At 42.2% G+C, this 19,192-nt stretch overlaps 1 protein-coding gene across 2 annotated transcripts in view; it reads right to left on the reverse strand.

Annotated features, from left to right (window-relative positions):
• Positions 1–458: 458 nt before the first annotated feature.
• LOC139622874 (serine/threonine-protein kinase MARK1-like) overlaps positions 459–19,192 on the reverse strand; it is a 28,394-nt gene continuing 9,660 nt past the window's right edge. Inside the window, exons 4-18 of one of the 2 annotated variants that reach the window (XM_071480550.1) lie at positions 11,336–11,384; positions 10,992–11,057; positions 10,535–10,605; positions 9,364–9,420; positions 8,969–9,205; positions 7,095–7,214; positions 6,274–6,373; positions 6,017–6,129; positions 5,771–5,924; positions 4,780–4,961; positions 4,478–4,569; positions 4,144–4,284; positions 3,757–4,008; positions 2,005–2,049; positions 459–1,874 (exon numbers count right to left, since the gene is read on the reverse strand). In XM_071480550.1, the coding sequence (XP_071336651.1) occupies positions 1,529–1,874; positions 2,005–2,049; positions 3,757–4,008; positions 4,144–4,284; positions 4,478–4,569; positions 4,780–4,961; positions 5,771–5,924; positions 6,017–6,129; positions 6,274–6,373; positions 7,095–7,214; positions 8,969–9,205; positions 9,364–9,420; positions 10,535–10,605; positions 10,992–11,057; positions 11,336–11,384 (2,025 nt within the window). In that variant the 3' untranslated portion in view covers positions 459–1,528. Of the gene's footprint in view, positions 1,875–2,004; positions 2,050–3,756; positions 4,009–4,143; positions 4,285–4,477; positions 4,570–4,779; positions 4,962–5,725; positions 5,925–6,016; positions 6,130–6,273; positions 6,374–7,094; positions 7,215–8,968; positions 9,206–9,363; positions 9,421–10,534; positions 10,606–10,991; positions 11,058–11,335; positions 11,385–19,192 lie in introns of both variants that reach the window. The other variant, XM_071480549.1, reaches the window with a different exon arrangement.

Consider the following 19,192-nt stretch of genomic DNA (forward strand, 5'->3'; position numbering starts at 1 on the left):
GAGTGACACACGACACACTCCTCAAAGCGAAACAACACACAGTAACACATCTACTTAACTGATTAAGGGAAATTATTGCCTTGACGTTAGTTATGTAATTATGATAGACATGAGAAATTAAATAAATGAAATACAAACAAATAAAATCCTTTTTATTTTCTCCAACAAAGTGCACGCCTCAATTCTACAAAGCAGCACATTACAATGTAATGGAATAAATACAATAAAATCCGCTGAATTAAAAAAAAAAAGAGAGAAAAAAAAAAAACACAAGCAAGGAGATACACAAGTACCTGCACAATCACACTGGTGGCAGGACCAAATCAGGCTCTTTAGAAAGGCTCCTCGAGACAAACTGCTTCTTTCATGGTGATTGTTTGACTTTTCATGCATCTTCAGTCCTTTGGATAAAGACATCTTATCCTCTGCTTTCTAAGGTAAACCAATTTAAACCCTGCTTTTTTTTTTTTTGTTTTTTTTTTTTGTTTTTTTTTAAATAATTGAGGACTAACCAAACTAACATGAAAGAAATACAGATGCATACTCTCATGTTCATACACATCACCCTGGAAAACTTGTGCAATAGCAGCGGGACGTCTGAGTCACCTACCTGCTGCTGAGAGAAAATAAAGTGAACACATTTTCAGTTTTAACTGAAGTTACTACTAAGTCTATGTGGTGCAACTTAGTGTTTTTTTTCTGTAGGCAAATAAAATATAACATAAAGGCAAGGGAACACATCCCTTAATATTCCACAAAATAATTTAGTGCTCTTTAAATAAAATTAAAAACACTATTTTCATATGGTGGCTCTTAAAAAAAAAAAAGAATAAAAAAAACCGACTCACAGACTGAAAGGATAATGCTCTAAGAGACATCAATTATATTAGGAAAGAACTCAAACTCCATGAAAAAAGACAGTATTGACAATAAAATTCTGTACAGAACTCAAAATCAATATACAATACAGTACCTGCAGATGTTATGCATACAGTACAATTCTCTTTTTACATAGTTTTAGTATGGACTCCAGCCTGATCTATATACTGACTTAACACAGGTGGAAAAGCGGCTATTTTAGCTTTCAGTAATTTTAATGGTTATTCAGCGAGGACAGTAGATCTTGTAGTAGGCATTTAGAAAAAGAGATTGAAAACATTATTGCAGGATGGTCATCTTCAGTTGCATACTGCATGTGTTACATGAATGTGTCCTATGACGAGGAGCAGCGGGCTGATGAAGAGACAGAGAGCCGGACGGAAGAAAAAAAAAAGGGTTGGGGAGGGTGGGGGGGGGTTAGCTGTTTTTGCTATCTCTCCGTCACAGAGGTTAAACCTTGCGAGATCTCTCTGATCCACTACCCTGTACAGTACATTCGTGGCCAGTATTGCACGTTACCAGCCGAGTCCACCCTGATTCTGCATGGTGAGGACCTTCAGTGCTGAATTTTGTCCTGTTAGTCAACACTAATCCAGTGATGAGATGAGACCGTAACCAGAGCTCACCAGAGACTGACCGGGATCTGCTGTCACAGTTTGAGCTCATTGGCAATTTTGCAGGCGATATTCTTAAAGGCGATGGACGTGCCCGATATCCTCTTGAAGCGCACGCCGTTGAGTGAAAGGCGGGGCAGCTTGCACACCTCCATCTCCCATTGGACTAGGTTGTCCTGGCGAGCATCGCCGTGGACACAGAAAAGCAGGAAGCGTTCTCGCTGCTCGTAATCGCAGCTGTTGGCGTCCAGAACCTTTCGGATCTCCCTCATCATCTCAGCGGGCTCCATGGAGGAGGTGGTCTTCATGCTCCAGGTGAAGCGCAGCGAGCGAGGCTTGGAGTCCCGGCCGCCGTCCTCTTTAGTATCACCGGACGCACTCCTACAGCAATATAAGAAGAAGACAGAAAGAGAGAGAGAGAGCACAGAGAGGGAAAGACAGAGACATGTTGAAGGAGGCAAAGGTTGGTTACAGGCTCTCTGTGAAATCTACATCTCAGTCAAATTCTCACCTTGGTGTTTCTGTCCTGGCACTGGCCTCTCCCTCACTAGGCACCCTGAAATAAACCAGGAATACACTGTTATTCCCACGAGCTGATGTCAACAGGTGTTCCCCACAACCCACTACCAACACCACCATCATCATCGCTGGACACAGAGAGGGGTGTCAGGCATCATGCCAGGAAAGAATCCACACTCCTGGGTATCAGGGTTCAGCACACAATGAGGTGACTGTGACTTTTTGAGGCACGTAAGTACCGTGGCACCTTCACAATAACCAAATGCATCCTACCATCTACTGTACGCTCCCTTTCCTTAATCCCCATTGATCTCTAAGGAGCGTAAAAAGTGGTTCTAAATCTTTGTAATTTGCCTGATATTTTCTCTTACAGCGCAGCATGAGGACGGGGGAGAGTAAGGAGAGGAAAGCCAGCGACTTGAGAAGCAGATATTGTGGCTTAGTACAGGAGAAGCTGGTGAGTCGTAAGGTTTGTTCTCGAGGCAGTGGACACAAGGGAAGGAAATACACGGCATAACAAGGGTGTCAGTAAGCAAGGATGTGGTGTGGTGGGCAAGTACGTAAGGGGGTTAAGGAAACATGGGTCGTAGTGGGCACAGAGTTTTCTGTTCTTTTTTTTGTTTTTTTTAGACGGGAGTGGGGACAGGTGCAGCAAGCGTTGTGTTCTCCTACCTCCGGGTTGACCTGAAAGACAGAGCTCTATGCGGAGAGAAAAGGAGAGAAAGCTGTGAGCCTCTACCAGATGGGCCAGCGTGAAGGTGACACTGGGGGCTAACTGGTGTACGGATGAGGAGGTTCTATCCTTTGCTTGTCATTTTGACAGGAAAGGGTAACAGTGTGCATGTGTACTAAGCTCTAAGGACAGGGAACAAGAGCATATCTGTTTTCAAGAAGCTGGTAGAGGATGTGATGCTTTCTGTTTTCACTGCTGAAAAAGTTGACATCAAATAATCTGAACACATTTAAATCACTTTAGTTAGGTTTTGGCGAATTTTACTATTTTTTAAGCTTAACCAGAGACGGACAATCCATGGATGATGACTTTATGTCTCCCTGTGCACTTTGAAGGTAAATAGAATATCTCAACGTAGCTTAGCTCAGTTACTGGATATCTTTCTGACATATTTCTGACTGTTTCAAATACATAAGCAAACATGTTGAGTATCAGACATCAAGCATATTACGACTCATATTGTGGGTGCATGTAAAGAGAAAATGGCTATAAAGTTTACTATAAAGTCATTTTTTGAACAATGAAAGCAGATGAAATACAGGAAAAATCTGCATCATCCATTTGCGAAGAAGTCCATGCTGGGCATATATTATGGAAATGACTAAATCTGATTCTAAACTGGCATTTTCCTTCTTTGAATTTTAGTCCCTGATCCTACAAATATTTAGTGTGATTAGTAATTAAGGATCGGTTACTAATATCACCATCTAACATACCTTTTCAGAGGCATAAAACAGCATCCATGAGTTTGCCTGACCGAGTGGTAAACTAAACCATCCCTTTAACAATCTCATAAATACTGGGACCTTAGTCCCTCGGGGAGTATAAAGTAGTACACTTTTTCTTTACTTTTTATTCCTGTGGTTTTTGAGAAAAGAAGACTTGACACTCTCAACCAAAAGTTTGCTACTTCACCATGTCACAGGGAGCATGGATACCTGAACTGTCTGGTGCGAGAACAGTTCACTACAACCTTGTGTATCATCGGTGAAGTCGTTTGTCCTCACTCACCTGCGGACAAATTTGGAGGTGATCTTGCCGATGATCCCAGTGGAGGTGCCCCTGCGTTGCTGAGCGAGAGCCCCCGTATCGTGGGACAGAGTGGGTGAGGCTGGGGGGCCATTGTAGGTAGCACTGCGGCGGTCTCTGAGCTGAGCTCCGTGGAAGGTGCTGCGACTGGTGGTACCACGAGGGAAGCGGTTCTTCTCTGGGGTACTAATACTGTGTGCAGACGGAGAGGTGGAGGGACCCCGCGGAGAGGAGCTGCGAAATAAACACAGGTAATCGAAAGGTAAATTATACTGTTAGTATCAACATCTTTGCCACAAGTAGACTTTTACACTTTTACACGTGATCGCCCTTTATTATAGATGATGGGTTCAGCATCAGGCTGCTCACCTGGCTTTAAGCTCTGTGTTGTCGTCGATGGGGGGCAGTGTGCTTTTTGAAGGGTGCCCTGACGAAGACATGGACTTGGTGTGACGAGGTCGTGTGGAGCTCATTGCAGTCGATGGGGTGCTACCTGACACCTCAGTTAGACTGGGGACAGAGGGCAGAGAGTATTAGCATGTGGGGATGAAAACCTTTTCACTAAAACATACTATGAAATATACAATTAGTTTAGAAATAGAAGATCATTAGATTAGAATTAGATTAGAATTAGAAGATACATTACCTGTGAGAACATGTGTAATATCACCCTGTAGTTTAGTGTGAATATGTTTGTGTTTACCTGCTGTCTTTGCCATTGGGAATAGCTGAATAGCGGTCAGTGGAGGAACGTTCACACACGTATGTGTTCCTGCGAGTCATTGATCCATTGGTCTATTTGTGAAGAGAGACACCAAAAGACATGTTTTAGATTTTAAATGAACCATTAGTGAAATAGGATCCCTTAAGTACTAGCACAAAATTTGTAAAGAAGAAGCAGCAGCAAAAAAATGTGAAGCTGTAACGTCTTTTTCTTCAATATGAATTCTCTCTGTCGTCGGACCCACCCACACCTATTCGTCCATGTGTATCTGTCTTTCTCACCCCCACAGCACTTGTAGTTTTCTTCCTCTCCTGCACACCCAGTGGTGAAGCGGGAACGTCTCCTTTCGAAGTGTTGAGCTCCAGCCGGCGTGCTCCATCCCACTCCTCCCTGTGGTCACTTTCCACACTCAGGGCCTGGCCGCGCTTCGTGTACGATACTGCCGGCGGCACAGACGGACCCACTAGGAGAGACACACATATGGGAACAGATTTACATACATTCCATCGAGCACATCCATACTTCTACAGCTCCGACGCTGGAGGTTTTTCAGACAAAAAAAAAAACAGATGAGGACAGTGTCTTTGTTACAATGGTGCCAGAAAAGCCACTCGAAGCCAGGATTTACACATCATCCAGTCTGTCAGATATTATACTCTGCAACAACAATTAGTTTCAGGGTACAGCTACAGAAGCCAAGGTGAGCAGGTACAAGGCAAAGCTGTTCCCTCCTCATGCTTTGAGGTGCTGTTCCTGAGGGAGCTACAGGAAAGCAGCCAGCCAGCCAGCAGATGGCGGCAGACACAATGGCCCCACATGACATAGGAGGAAGCTGCTGCACAACCAATGCAGTGGTCAGGTTGAGTCACTGATTTGTGCATCCGAATACACTATTTATGAAAATTAAACCACATTAAGCAAAAAAAAAAAAAAAAAAAAAAAAAAAAAGTCTACGTTTGATATATGTCATAACAGTTGAATCTAAAATTAAATCTATCTGCTACGTTTACTATTATCAAGAGGAAAATATTTTCTAAAGCTTAATCAGCTTTATTCAGATATATATAAGCCGCAGTGAAGCTAGAAGTGCTCTAGTGCCTTGCTCAGAGGCACATCCGCAGAGTGGATCTGGTCACTGCTCAATCCCAAGTGACTGAAAGCAACTTCCCCCTACACAACACGCAGCCAGCAGCACTCTCAGAGCTGGGAAGGACGAGGTTACTTTACTTGGCTTCTCTACGACACCACCACCACCACCATCATCATCCCCACCATGATCACTGTAGCGGCGCTGCTTCTGATTGGCCGAGATGCTGCGCGTGACCTTGGGATGGGCGGGAGAAATGCTGGAGCTGTTGTTGATGTCACTGGTCGGCCGCTGTCGCTGGCCCAGGACGCTGTTAGTCAGAGGCTCGCTGCCCTCGAACTGAAATATAAAGGCTCACGATAAGGCATATGGTCAATGCATTAACTGTGGGTGATGACAATGTCAAGACAATGCAAATCAAATACACTGACCTCTGGAGCTTTTCTGCCCAACAGCAGGTAGGTGGCCATGACATCATCATACTTCTGGGCATGTAGAGACTCTGTGATCTCATCTTTAGGGAAACCCATTGTCACCATGAGCTCTGATGGCGGACAGATGTCAACATAAATCACAGCGTTAGTCATGGACATACTGTAAAGAGTGACATCTGCGCACACGCGCGCACACACACACACACACACACACACACACACACACACACACACACACACAGAGTCAGACACACCTATTCTGGATGAATCACTGAAGTCCGCCTCAGGCTCGATGTAAGGTTTCAGCTCCTCCTCCTCGTGACCCACATTCATCCAATGGTCTTTCATGATTTGCTAACAAAGAAACAAGACCATTAGAATTTGTCTCGTACGATTAGTTCAACCGTCATTTCTTTAATGACAGATAATTAACCGTGATTCATGTCAGTTATATTCATTATACCAAATGACAATCAAGCACCAGGCAAATTACTTAACAGACAGTTTAGAAATGGATGACTTCTTCATGAAATCTCTTTGATTGCAAGTTCAGCTGTGGCCTAACAACAGTGTGATCAGTGGTTATTATTGGTGGAGAAATCTTTACTATTGAACTTCAGCCTGGTTCTGAGTGCAGGGGTGGTATCGACCTTCGACAGTGTGTGAACTGACCTGACACCTATATATTGTTTGCAAAGGAGAAACAAGCCCCAACCACCCCAGATAACATTAGTGTTCATAAGTGTTATGTTGATTTATTTAATTTCATTTCTTACAAACTCTGTTCAGTTTTATTATTTCTGAATGCTTTTATCAAAGAATTATGTAACCACTCTTTGATCTCAGAGGAACAATGTTTCGCAAATCTCCATCTGACAGCCTGTAAACTGAAGTGTTCTGCTGGTTCATAATTAACAGCAGCAACAATTATGTGGTTCCAGATGACGCACAATAACCATGCTCTAAATCATTGGGACTAGGTCTCTGCTCCACTGCAAGCTTGCTGCTGTGCGAAACATTTGTGAATGGAGGGCAAATAAGCGTGACGATGCGACAGTGCAAATGCTGGTGATACCTCCAAACTGCCTCGTTTGACAGGGTTGAGCACGAGTAGTTTCTTCAGCAGGTTTTCACAGTCTGTGGACATGTAGAAAGGAATGCGGTACTTTCCCCGCAGGACCCTCTCCCTCAGCTCCTGCACACCAAGCCACAGACAGAAACCAAAATGAGAAATTAGCAGTTAATTCTTTTTTATTGTGGTCATCCGAGGGCAGTCGACCAAGCTGTAAACACATTATCACTGTATAAAGTTGTTACAGCGAACATGTTAGCAAACACTTGCCTTCTCACTCATCCAGCAGATACAGAGCAACATTAGCATTCATCTGGAGTCATGTTTCTGGCCAACTAGTGAATTTAAGTTCAATATTCACTCCTGTCTAGCTCTGTTTTTGGTCTACATTTAGCCCTGAAGGAAATATCTCACTCTTTAGCTACTAAATGCTTCATAATATTCACTAGCAGAGCTTGTGGCTGAGCAGAGCGTGTTTGCTATAAACAGTTGCATGTCATGGCTGAAAACAAAAGGCTGTGGGTCATAAAACCAAAACACGCTAAAAAGCTCAGTACAATTTAGGAAAATAGCGTATTTGGATGATAATTCTCTGTCAGTTCACCAACATGAGCAATGCCTTTCACATTATGTGTAGGCATAAGATCAACTGATTATTGATATATCACTAGTGCAGCTTTAAAAAAAGACCACAGATCACTCAGCTCAGCTCAGCTATAAATATGCATAATAATAATATGCTATAAATATCCTCTTGACCTGCTGCGTTCACTAAAGCCTCAGGACTTTTTTCAAAACTGCTGAATTATTAAGGCAGGGCGGATTTATCTCTACAATATCTCATTCCACTGTTAATTTGGTTATTCAAGTAACCCAGTTTTGGGTTGATGCATCCTAACTCAGTTAGAAAACCTCACTTATAAGAAACCAGGCTGTAGCATGTCATGTAGCAATTTTCCTTTAATGTGGCCTTTGATGTCTACAATTTCAGACTAAAACAATATTATTCATGTATTATGATGGATGCGTGTATTGTTATTGTTTTATCCCCTGTGACAGCTGTATCATTTCATACTTTGTTTTGAAGACAGATTAAAGGTCTCAGTGTGTTATAAATGAGCTAGGGTGTACAATGTGTCCTTCAAATATGCCTAAAGGCAAAAGTGTTTATACCTGTTCTGAACAACCACACACCTTGCCATTATAGAAAGAGATTAGATGCAATGAACAGTGGAGAAAAAGACGCACACCTTCAGACAGTCTCTTCCGAAAGGCATTTGTCAGTGCAGCATCTAAACCAGCGGCATCTACGGCATTTGTGGTGTAGATGCTGCTTGGTTGAACACATGAAAAATTACAGCACTAGTTGTGGAAAGAAACAAAAAAAAGAGAGCCTGGGAGAGAAATTCAAACCCAGCGGTCTTCCCCACCTCTGCAAACCCGGCACATTATTGCATTAAGAGGTCATTATTGTTGGATTGTGTGTTCGAAAGAGGGTTTCAGACAATGATAAGGACGGATCACATTAGTCTTCCATTCAACAATAATAGCCTGCAATTAACCCCTGAAACAGGACCCAAATAAAAATAAATAAATATCAAGCAGACTGAGGACGGTGTAAATATTTGCCAGACACAAGTGTAGCTTGACCGTACCTTTAGACAATTTGACAATCATTTCATTTGAGGCATACTGGGCCCTTTATCAATATGTCTTTGCCAGAGGTGAAAAGCAATGATGTGTTAAGAGCTTTAATCACAGCTAATCAGAAGGTACTGTATCAAAGTTTAACATAAACAACTTATGTAAGACCTTTTAAAGCTTCTGATCATGTAAACATGCCTGTATTACATCTCAGAACCAGAACAAGTGCACACCTTTAGGTTCTGTCCGTCAAAGGGCAGTGATCCGCTGACCAGTGTGTAGAGAATGACCCCGAGGCTCCAGACATCCACTTCTGGTCCATCGTACTTCTTTCCCTGGAAGAGTTCTGGAGCAGCATACGGTGGGGAGCCACAGAAAGTGTCTAGCTTACTGCCCACAGTGAACTCGTTGCTGAAGCCAAAGTCAGCTATCTTGATGTTCATGTCAGCGTCTAACAATAGGTTCTCTGCCTGAGGTGGAGAAAGACGGAGCAAATCACCACGTGGATCGTCAAGTTATCAGCACAGACAAAACATTTGTTTATGGAAGGTTTTTCTCAAGATAGACCACCTAGATATGGATACTAGGAGAAATCAGATATCAGAGCGTCTCAGATAGAGAACCTCACCTTTAGATCCCTGTGTACTATCCTCCTCTGGTGACAATACTGCACTGCAGACACAATCTGAAACACCAACACAAACCATGAGTATAAGTATATTAAGGATTAAGAAAGAAAACTATTTATAAACATTAGTTATATAGTTCTTTACACAAAAATAGAAAATAAGACAGAGGTACAAATGTATAAGCTATAACTATACATTTTTACATTAGTGAAAAAGTGCACAACTTTACAGTGATGTCTTCAATTTGCTTGTTTTGTCCAACCAAGAGTTAAAAGCCAAAGATATTCAATTCACTGTTAATGAAAAGCAGCAAAACCTCTCATATGAAAAGCTGAAACCAGAGATTTTGCGCAGAAAAATTGGTATGAAGGATTAATTGATAATAAAGATAATTGCCAATTAGTGATTAGCTGACTAATTGTTTCAGCTCCACAACACAAACCACAAAATATCAAAAAAATAGTAGGCAATGCATTGTTGTAAGAGGTTACAGCCCTACCATGGTTTATCTCAAACTGTGAGGCAACAAACGAACAAGAGTTCTTTCATGCTAGCAACTTATCTGAAGTTTACGAACTGCATTTTTTATGCAAGTCAATACTGTTGCCATGGCAGTTGACAGGGACACTTCACTTTAACATATGCCACAATAGCTACAGTATCAATCAACCAGAAAACACACTGTTCTTTGACAGATGCCACCCACCTGCCTGCACTCAGGCACACACAGACACACAAACTGCCCACACTGTGTCACACACAGCTCCTCTGAGTCATCTAAAACCATCAAATGAGGGATTTTAATTATGAACAGAATAATTATGAAATAACTAATTTATCAGGCATTTTGCTTATGCCTCATTGAATGAAAAGAAAATTAAGAGAAAGAGACAAATTCTGTTCATTTCAGAGCATTAGTAAGCATGAAAGAGGCTATTAAATTCATAAAGTGGTGTAGATGTTTTCTTGCTCTTGTAGCACCACTAGGTGTCAGAGCAGCATCTATAAGGAAGTTGTTCTCAACCCCCGTTCTCTCAGACCAAGCTATCTGTGCTCCATCCTTCCTCTGCAGCTGGTGACGAAGCTTGATCTTGGTGCATGCAGTTTTCCCTCTGAAAACAGTAATGGAGTGACGACAGAGGTGCGAGTGCTGCGATACTGATGACTCACCTGTCTGAACTTGGCCCTGGCCTCCTTCTCCTTCATTCTGCCATGAGCCACTAGATAATCAAATACCTCTCCTGGAGTAGACAGAAGAAATGGACTTGTATACACCAATCAAGACACTTTTATGAGTTTATAATGTCTTTATCACAACTTGGGTTAACATAATAATGTATTCATGAGCGCTGTGCTGTAAGCCACTACAAAATGGCCTATTTTACATTTAGGTATTTAAGATGGTGACAAGCCAGGAGTCATAGATTTGTAAAAGTCAGGATGTTCTGTGATGAATATTACATTAGAGGCAGCTTGAACTTACATGACCTTGCGGTATACACTACTGGCAGTGTTTTTTGTCTGTCTTTGTATGCTTATGCAAATGTGGAAATAACAAGCAGGAATACGCTCGCAAGGTCAACCAAATGTCACACATTTAGTGGACATGTGTTAATGCTTCACTCACCACCACTGGCATACTCCATCACCAAATAAAGTGTCTTCTCTGTCTCAATCACCTCAAACAGTTTCACTGCAGGAGACATTGGAAAAAGGGAAAGAGAGGGAGGCAGGGATAAAATAAAAGAGTTATGTTTTGTCTTCAGGTTTTACATTGGTGTTAGCTGACTTCACTGGTCTCGTTAGACTATTTGCATTAAAACTGATATCTGAGTCTCAATGAATTCAGGAAATCAGAGGAAAAAGCGTGTTAAAAAGCATGATCATTTCTTTGACAGATCCAGCAGCAAGTTATACTGGTGTTACTGCTCTACTGTCATCATGATGCGGCAGGTTCCAGTTTGAACTTACCTATATTTGGATGATTCAGTATCTTCATTATTCGGACTTCCCTGAAGAGCTGTTGAGACACAAAGGGACATTTAATGCACCCATAACATGTTGAATGACATTATAAGCAGTGACCCTGTGTGTCAGCTCTGTGAAAGCACTGGTGGAAAATGTTATTAAGCACTGATTGGTGAGCTAAGAAAAGGGATTTTAGCTACAATAAACTCTAAACTGTGTATACATCTTAAACTGAATTACACTCTGCAGGAACTTGAAAGGGCCAAAGGATCATGGGACTACAGGACTGTGTAAAGCAATATGACTGATGCAGCGACCAAGCAGAAAAGGAGCAGAATTACAACTCCACTTACATGCTGCAGTCCAGCCAGCCACCCATCCAAATAACAGGACGACAGCATAACACACACCCCGTCACAGCAGCGTACAGCGTGTCACTTAGGCATCTGGTGCCTAATATAAGCATCCTTACATGGACTACCAAAAAATAGCAGCAATAGCTTCATATTGGCGCCTTCGTCCTGCAGCTCTAGAAAATTAACCGTAGCAGAATTTGAGCTCCATTACAAGGTTTCATTTGATAAGTGTCTCTACTGGAGGTGGAAAAAGTTTCTATCCAGTGCTGCGAGAAACCCCTGCAAGGAAAATCACTATCACCAGTCTGTTTTCTACAAGCACCATGTACAGTATAACAGCTCAGTGCAGAGTCACAGTTATAATCATTTGAAACCGTGTCTCCTCAGTCTTGGAGTGACTGTTTATGTCAGACGAGCCCCTTCAGCCACTCAGAGGTGCTGTTGAATCATTTACATTCTGCTGATTCCCAGTCGTGCCGTGCTGAGGGTGTGTTTGAGTGTTAAATTTCAACACTCACTCAACTGGGATTTAGCATCGACTGCTACCGGAGACAGAACACAGATTTTGCCCATTTGCAGGACACTTTGATTTTGCAAAAAGTCCATGAGTGATGCTTTCATCTCCAGCCTATTTTAAAAAGAGAAAATTGACAATCACCCTACATGTCATGATTAAACATGTCAGATAAAAAAAAGAATGGACACTGTAGGGGTGTGTATATGTGTGTGTATACCAGTGTGTGCATGCAACTTCTCTAATGGTCCTTTTAAGTCTTACATAAGTGCTGCGATAGTCTATGTTTCTAGGTCATCAAACACAGCCATTATACCAGTGTGAGCAGGCCCGACTCTGTGGGACCTCACAGCTACAGTCTGGTTCAAAAACATGCAGGTACTCTCCCTCACTCCGATTCTTCCGTCTGTTCTCTGTCTCTACTTGCTTGCCTGCCTCTCTTTTTCTTTCTTTCTGACACCTCTCATCTCATTAGACCCTGCACACCGCGTACAGACAGCTGCTGCAGAGGGCTTCAACAATGCTGTTCCTTACTGTCTTTTTGTTCTTACTGTTAAAAATCCCATAAAAAGAGTAAGAAAACCAACAAAGATTTTCTTCCTACTCACAAGTATTGTCTGTGCAGCCAAGGCTTGTTATAGATTATTCCTGTGTGCCACAGAGCTTCATTGTTGTCCAAAAACGATTTAAAATGCATTAATGAGCCACACTGCAGCACTGGGTGACATCTTGAATGAACATGGGCACCGTAGTTCCCACGTACACCTGCTGCTAAAATACTCTACTAGGACATCAAATGTGCATTCATCTGCAGCTGAAAATAGTTCCTGAAACATGCACAATTCACTCTTGTTAATGTTTGTTAAAAACTACAGCGCCCAAATTTTTTTTAGGTATTTTACAGAGTATAGAATAACATTAAAGGGGTGTATTGTAAATACAAATAACCTGGCATGTAAATAGGTTCACAGGTAAAATATTCTATGTACACACTGAATAATGTCAATGTATCAAATACTATTTCATAGTTACAGAGATCAGTTGTGACTTTAAAGTTCAATGATTTTAATTTTGAAAGTTTAATCGTAGCTGCATGTGTTATATGTTGTACACGCACCAACCGTGTACAGTATAATACCAGACACTACCATCATCTTATATACATCTATATAGATTTAGCCTATGGTACAGTTTCACATTAAGATTTTAAGTTATTTATGTTTTTATTACTTATTTCGTATCGATCTTTTTGAATGTTTTATGATTCTTATGTGTGATTCGTCTGCTCTACTGCTTCAACTTCCATTTGGAATTATGAAAGTGATCTATTTGTGTATTTTAAATCAGACTTTTTAAATTGATGTGTGTGTGCTTGCAGATTTCATGGTTTGATTTGTTATGGGACCATGTTTCTGTCCCCAAATCCTTCAGTTCCTGAGTGACTCAGAACAATGAGCTTCTCCTGTGTGGCAAACCTAGCTCCATATTCTTCAGCTGCTATGTGGCCTGAGAGATTCCCCCATGGTAACAAAGTCAATTAGAGTGGAAATACACTGACACAATAACCAGAAGATGTCCTGCAGTACACAAGAATAAACACATAAGTGATAGTCTCAAATATGCATCCATCCCTGCATCCATCAAGACAGAAGTTCTTTATCATTCTCAATGAATGATGGACTAAGGAGTCAGTGTTTTATCTCAGTCTCTTATCTCTTATCTCTTATTCTCTCTCTCTCTCTCCTTTGCGTCATTGCCCTAAAGCCCTTCACATGGGAAGCACGCGTGCAGCCACTTGGAAACAAAAATTAGAACAAATCTGAGAAGGGCGGTGGAAAATGACAACAACAAACACAGTTGCTGTCGATACAAGCTCAATAGGGATGTAGCTACCATGGCGACTGACAGGAGATAATGAGTTTGAGGTCTTTGATCCAGTCTAGTATAAATGTCAATAATATCTACAGGCACAAAGGGGAGTCACAGCGTGGCATAAAGCAGCTTTGAAGGTGGTTCTGGACAAGGTGCGCAAGTGATGAATATTTAGCCTCAACTTCCTGTGTGGTAAAATGACCTTTCAAACTAAAATGATTAAAAATGGTCGATTCAGGGGAGGAACTGACACAGTGATTGACGAAAATGATTACAAGAATAGCTGCAAAAACAAAATGCACATCACACACATGAAAGCATGCGATTTCCAATGTGCCTGAATCTCAGGAGTCTGTGCCAGTGACCTACTTCCAGCCGCCTAGGGGCGCTCAGTCTCCCAAACTAGCCTTAATTACAGCAGAGTCCCCATGCAGAAGGAGCAGAACAGCAGATATCAGTCTGGGAGCACTTACAGGAACTGGCTGGACTATTTCAGTCACAGCAGCACAGCTGCTCATTCAACATGGAGATTATTGATAGGATGAGTAGTCTGGAAGACTTCATCCCTCTAATGAGTCTGTGTGTGCATGTTAACAGTACCTCAAAAACCACGTATCAGTAAATAACCACTGCTTGCTGTTTGTCAGAGAAAGACAGAGAGGGACAAACAAACAGACAGGCAGACACTGACATTCAGTGTCCTGTCCTGAACTCCTGAGGTGCTGAAAATAACCCCAACAAGTAAAGGCCCATCTCTCTGTGGCTATCTCTCTCTGCTTCTGCAAAGATGTGCCCCTTGTTATTCATGATCTACAACACCAACAGGAAACTCAGCAGCATCCCTTATACCAAAAAGCCCATTTTAATTCTGAACTGCAGGCATGACAGCACTGAAATCCCATCCACGAACAGGTGAACCAGCAGCCTCAACAGTCGCCTAACAGTAGGCAACAGTAGGCTTGAGCCAATAGTCAGTAATATTTCATAATATCGATTTTATTGCACAGGCTGATGTGTCCGAGCCTCATTGCTCACTGTTCACTGTACCTTGACATGTGACTAATAAAACTTTGACCTGCTGTTTAGTGGCAGCATCGGTAATACCTGAAATGTAAGAACATGGATCGCGATATTTGGGCTGAACTGTATCGAGATGCTACAGCGCTGTGTGCATTAACAGTGATGTCTGCCTAATCCCATTCCACTCATCTGAACAAGACCACTGCTCCTCTAGCCCGTGGGCTCGACAGCATTTCATAGGCTAATGCAGACTGGCAGGCGCAAGACAAACATAAACAACAGCCATTAAGAGAGTTTGACCCAATGGCGATCTTTTTACAACTGGCAGGAAATACTCATGTTGTTCTGCCCAGAAAACATCATCCAATCACATTAGGATATGAGATAGTGAGACTGAAGGTTAGCACTGTGGTTCTAGTTTGGTTTGGCTTTCGGATTTTAGTGTTTGGAGAAGCTGTCGGTGTCATTTACTCTCTTCACTTGCTGCAGCCTGTTTTGCGTCACAAATCAAACAGCTCCACCTTCTCCAAATGTGAATGCATCTTGCATTTTAGCATTTTAACTTTGATATTATCTGCATGTCTGACTAGCTGCTAGTTATAACCTTTAACATTTCGCTGGCGTTGTCTTTGTTGAGGCAATGCAAAGAAACAACTCTTATTTACAGATTAGGAAGAGACAGAGAGCGATGGGATGGTGGGATGAAAGCAGTGTTTGCTCAGTGAAAGAGGGGATTAACAGAGAGGCCTATTTTAGAGCTAAAATGCCTAAAAACCATGACAACGTCAACATCCCTGACCACAGATGACTTGTGATGCATTTCCTGTGGCGGATCTAAGGAGGTGCTTTGGAAGCTCAGCTGACCTCATTTCCTGTTACACTGAAACCACCACAAAGTCACACCAGGGCAGAGAGCGCCAATGGGCCATAAAGAGACAGATCAGAGGTTCATTCTAACCTCATGACTCATTCTGGCTCCTGCTCACCTCTTTTTAAAAACCAAATAATCCAACAGAAACACCAGACTGACAAGGATAAGCTCAGGAAAATAAAGTGATAAAAACATGGATTTTAAGATCTGGCTTCATCTCTGTGTCTCTGCATTTTAAACACTACTTTATATCCTGAGATAAGTGAGAGGATGATTGTGTGTATAAGGGAATTAATGGCTTGGCTACACAGGTGCAGGAATGAATGCGTGCATGTGAAATGTTGTTATTATGACTGAAAAAAAAAAAAAAAAAAAAAATCAGCTTCTGCCAACATAAACCAACAGATCTCCTGTGTATGTCTGTATGTGTCATGCATGCTTGTGTGTGTGTGCATGTGGCTGTATAGGATCTGCCAGAGCGCTGGCTGTACCTACAGTGCCAGATGGTGTGCCCACAGCCTGGCTCCTCTGAGACCACAAAAAGAGAGATCAGTGGCATTTTCACGGGGTAACATGAAAGGGCCCCGGTTAACAGTGAGTGGATGAGTGATGCGGCCACATCAGACCTCACAAGCCTCACTCACCCACACTGACCAACGAACAGGATCAGAAAAAAAAAGTCCTTTTACACTTACTGCATACAGTGAAATATGTGCATTATTCAGTTCTTCTCCAGGTTTATCCTCAGTACAAAATGTTTAATCAACTCAATAGGAGAGCAAGAGAACGAGACAAGCTCCGCTCTTCAGATGCACCAGAGAATCCTTCAACCCCTGCACTTCATGCATGTAAAAAGCCTGAGTCACTGAATCAATAATCACGCCCGTCTGTTGTTTATATCCGCCTCTAGAAATAGCCTGCTCAGCGATACAGAATGGCATTTTTAACCATGAAACTGTACACTGTGCTGATTAATTTATTGCCCCAGAAGCTGTGTTGCACATCTAATATAACTACTTTATCATGGATGTTAGAGGGGACAAAAATGCAAATTGTGCATGGCTGAGATTTTCTTGCTGCCATCCCAGGGTGAAGGTCACGGTAGGAAAAGAGGAGCAGCTCAGACACTTAGGGAACGCAGTGGAATTCAGTCTAGACTTCTGAACATGAAGAATTCCTCCAACAAAACAAGCAGCCAAAACAAAAACACCAAAATGACTGACATGAGCAAGAGATGTTTCCATCACTGAAGAACAAAGTCGCCAGTACCGAGCAAAATTTCCATTAAAAGAGAAAACTACGCTGACTGAACATAGTTGGAGGGTAAAATGATGAGTGCTCCCGTAGTCCCCCAAAGTAGAGTGGTGGGTTTCGATTCTTGTTCTCTGGAACCATAACTTGCTCCAAATACCAGGAATAAGGACCAGTGATTGACAATGTTGATGTTTTACTCTTCTTTTTCCTTCATTTTTGCCAGATATTATTCAGCCAATCCGCAATCACAAGAGTAGCCATGCAAAAACTGTATTACAGTGGAAGCTCCTTCTAATGCATCCACAGTACGGCTAACACAAGGATCGCATAGGACGCTCTGAGTCAATGAGACAATCGATTCAGTCCAGGAGACAGCTGCTGCATTATAAGACAAGCTTCTGCATTGCAGATGGCAGTTGTGTATACCATTACAGCAATCTATAGTACTGAGCAGAGGACAATTTAAATATGCAACTACATACAGTATGAGCTCCAGACAGACATATCTAGCCAGCATCTCTACACTTGAATACAGCTACACAAACACACACCAGATTTAACACATGACATGTGTGTGTAAACAAACACCAACGTTCACACGCATACATGCCGTCACACCAATGATAGCTCATCCCCCATAAAAAGCTATAGGACTCCTACATACTGACCCTCTCAGGTCTACTGCAGCTGGCATCTGAAAGGCCCACTGAATAATTGATCAGAGTGATCCTGATTGGTCTGCAGGCTCACATGATACGTCTGCCCTGCTACGTTCATCACCAGGCAGCGGACAACCCGACCCATCGGGTATGTAACCACTCATCATAACCCAGACAAGACCCAAAATCTGTAAAGTCAGAGTCAGTTTATATTCAGAATCTTAATGCCCCCCCCCCACACACACACACGCATACACACATCGCTTCTAAATGTTCATTACTCCACTGTGTGGAACCACACAATAGCCTGTTAAACAATAGAGCTCACACAATGACATTTATCTCAGTCAGATTAGATGAATATGGAACTGAGAGCTTGAAATTCTCACAGCATCCTCGCACTGACTGGCTGAAGAATTGCAGTCGGATCCCATTAAGATCCAAGACAATTACAGATGTGCTTTGCTCATGGAGAACAATGTCAGGAACAAAGTCACGCTACAAATGCCTTGATAGGCTATGAATTGTTTTGTTTTACAGATCTACAAGTAGAATTTCTAAGAGAGCCACATTTGGTCTCCCATTGGCCCTTCATAATAATACTCTGTTTGATTAACCCAGCATTCATTTCTTCCAGTAACGCTAGTTGAGTTCACTCCCCACATCCCCATTCAGACCAATGCTGGATTGCAGACATTTTGGAAAGCTAATTGCTGTCATCATTTGGTCATTAAGACGCTTACAGCAGTAATATTTCCCCACCTCGTCGGCTTACAGAAAGATAGAGGCCAGGAGATCCATCAAGACATCAACAGCCGTCTACGTAGGTGTGGTGGTTATAACGGTCGATTGTTAAAATGAGTCACCACAGCAGCTGCTTAGCAATTTGTTCATCCATTGCAGTAAAACAGTAAGACTTAGAATAAAAGAGCAGCAGTGGTACGATACTGTCACGACCATGAAAAGAATGCCTGTCAGTCAGCTGCACACCTGCATTATTTTTAGATTCACAGTAGGTGATGCTGTCTCATACTGTAGCGCTGACTGCTTCCCTTCCACATGGTCTATTCTACCATGAGGACTGGCTGGGTATGGATGTATGAGCTTGTTTTACTACATTCATGGGGTCCAAAAACCAGGAGCTCACTACACCTGTGGGGTCCAACAACTTTATGGGGACCAAAATGCTGGAACCAAAAAGTTTAAATGGCTGTTTGAAGGTTACGACTTGTGTTCTTCAGGTTAGAATTACATTCACATCAGGTTTGTGGTTAGGCACTGAGTTGTGATGATTAAGGTTAGGGTTATGTGCTA

This window comes from Trachinotus anak, unplaced genomic scaffold (assembly GCF_046630095.1).
Source record: "Trachinotus anak isolate AG129_WGS33_773 ecotype Australia unplaced genomic scaffold, CSIRO_AGI_Tana_v1 ptg000007l, whole genome shotgun sequence".
Classification (NCBI taxonomy): domain Eukaryota; kingdom Metazoa; phylum Chordata; class Actinopteri; order Carangiformes; family Carangidae; genus Trachinotus; species Trachinotus anak.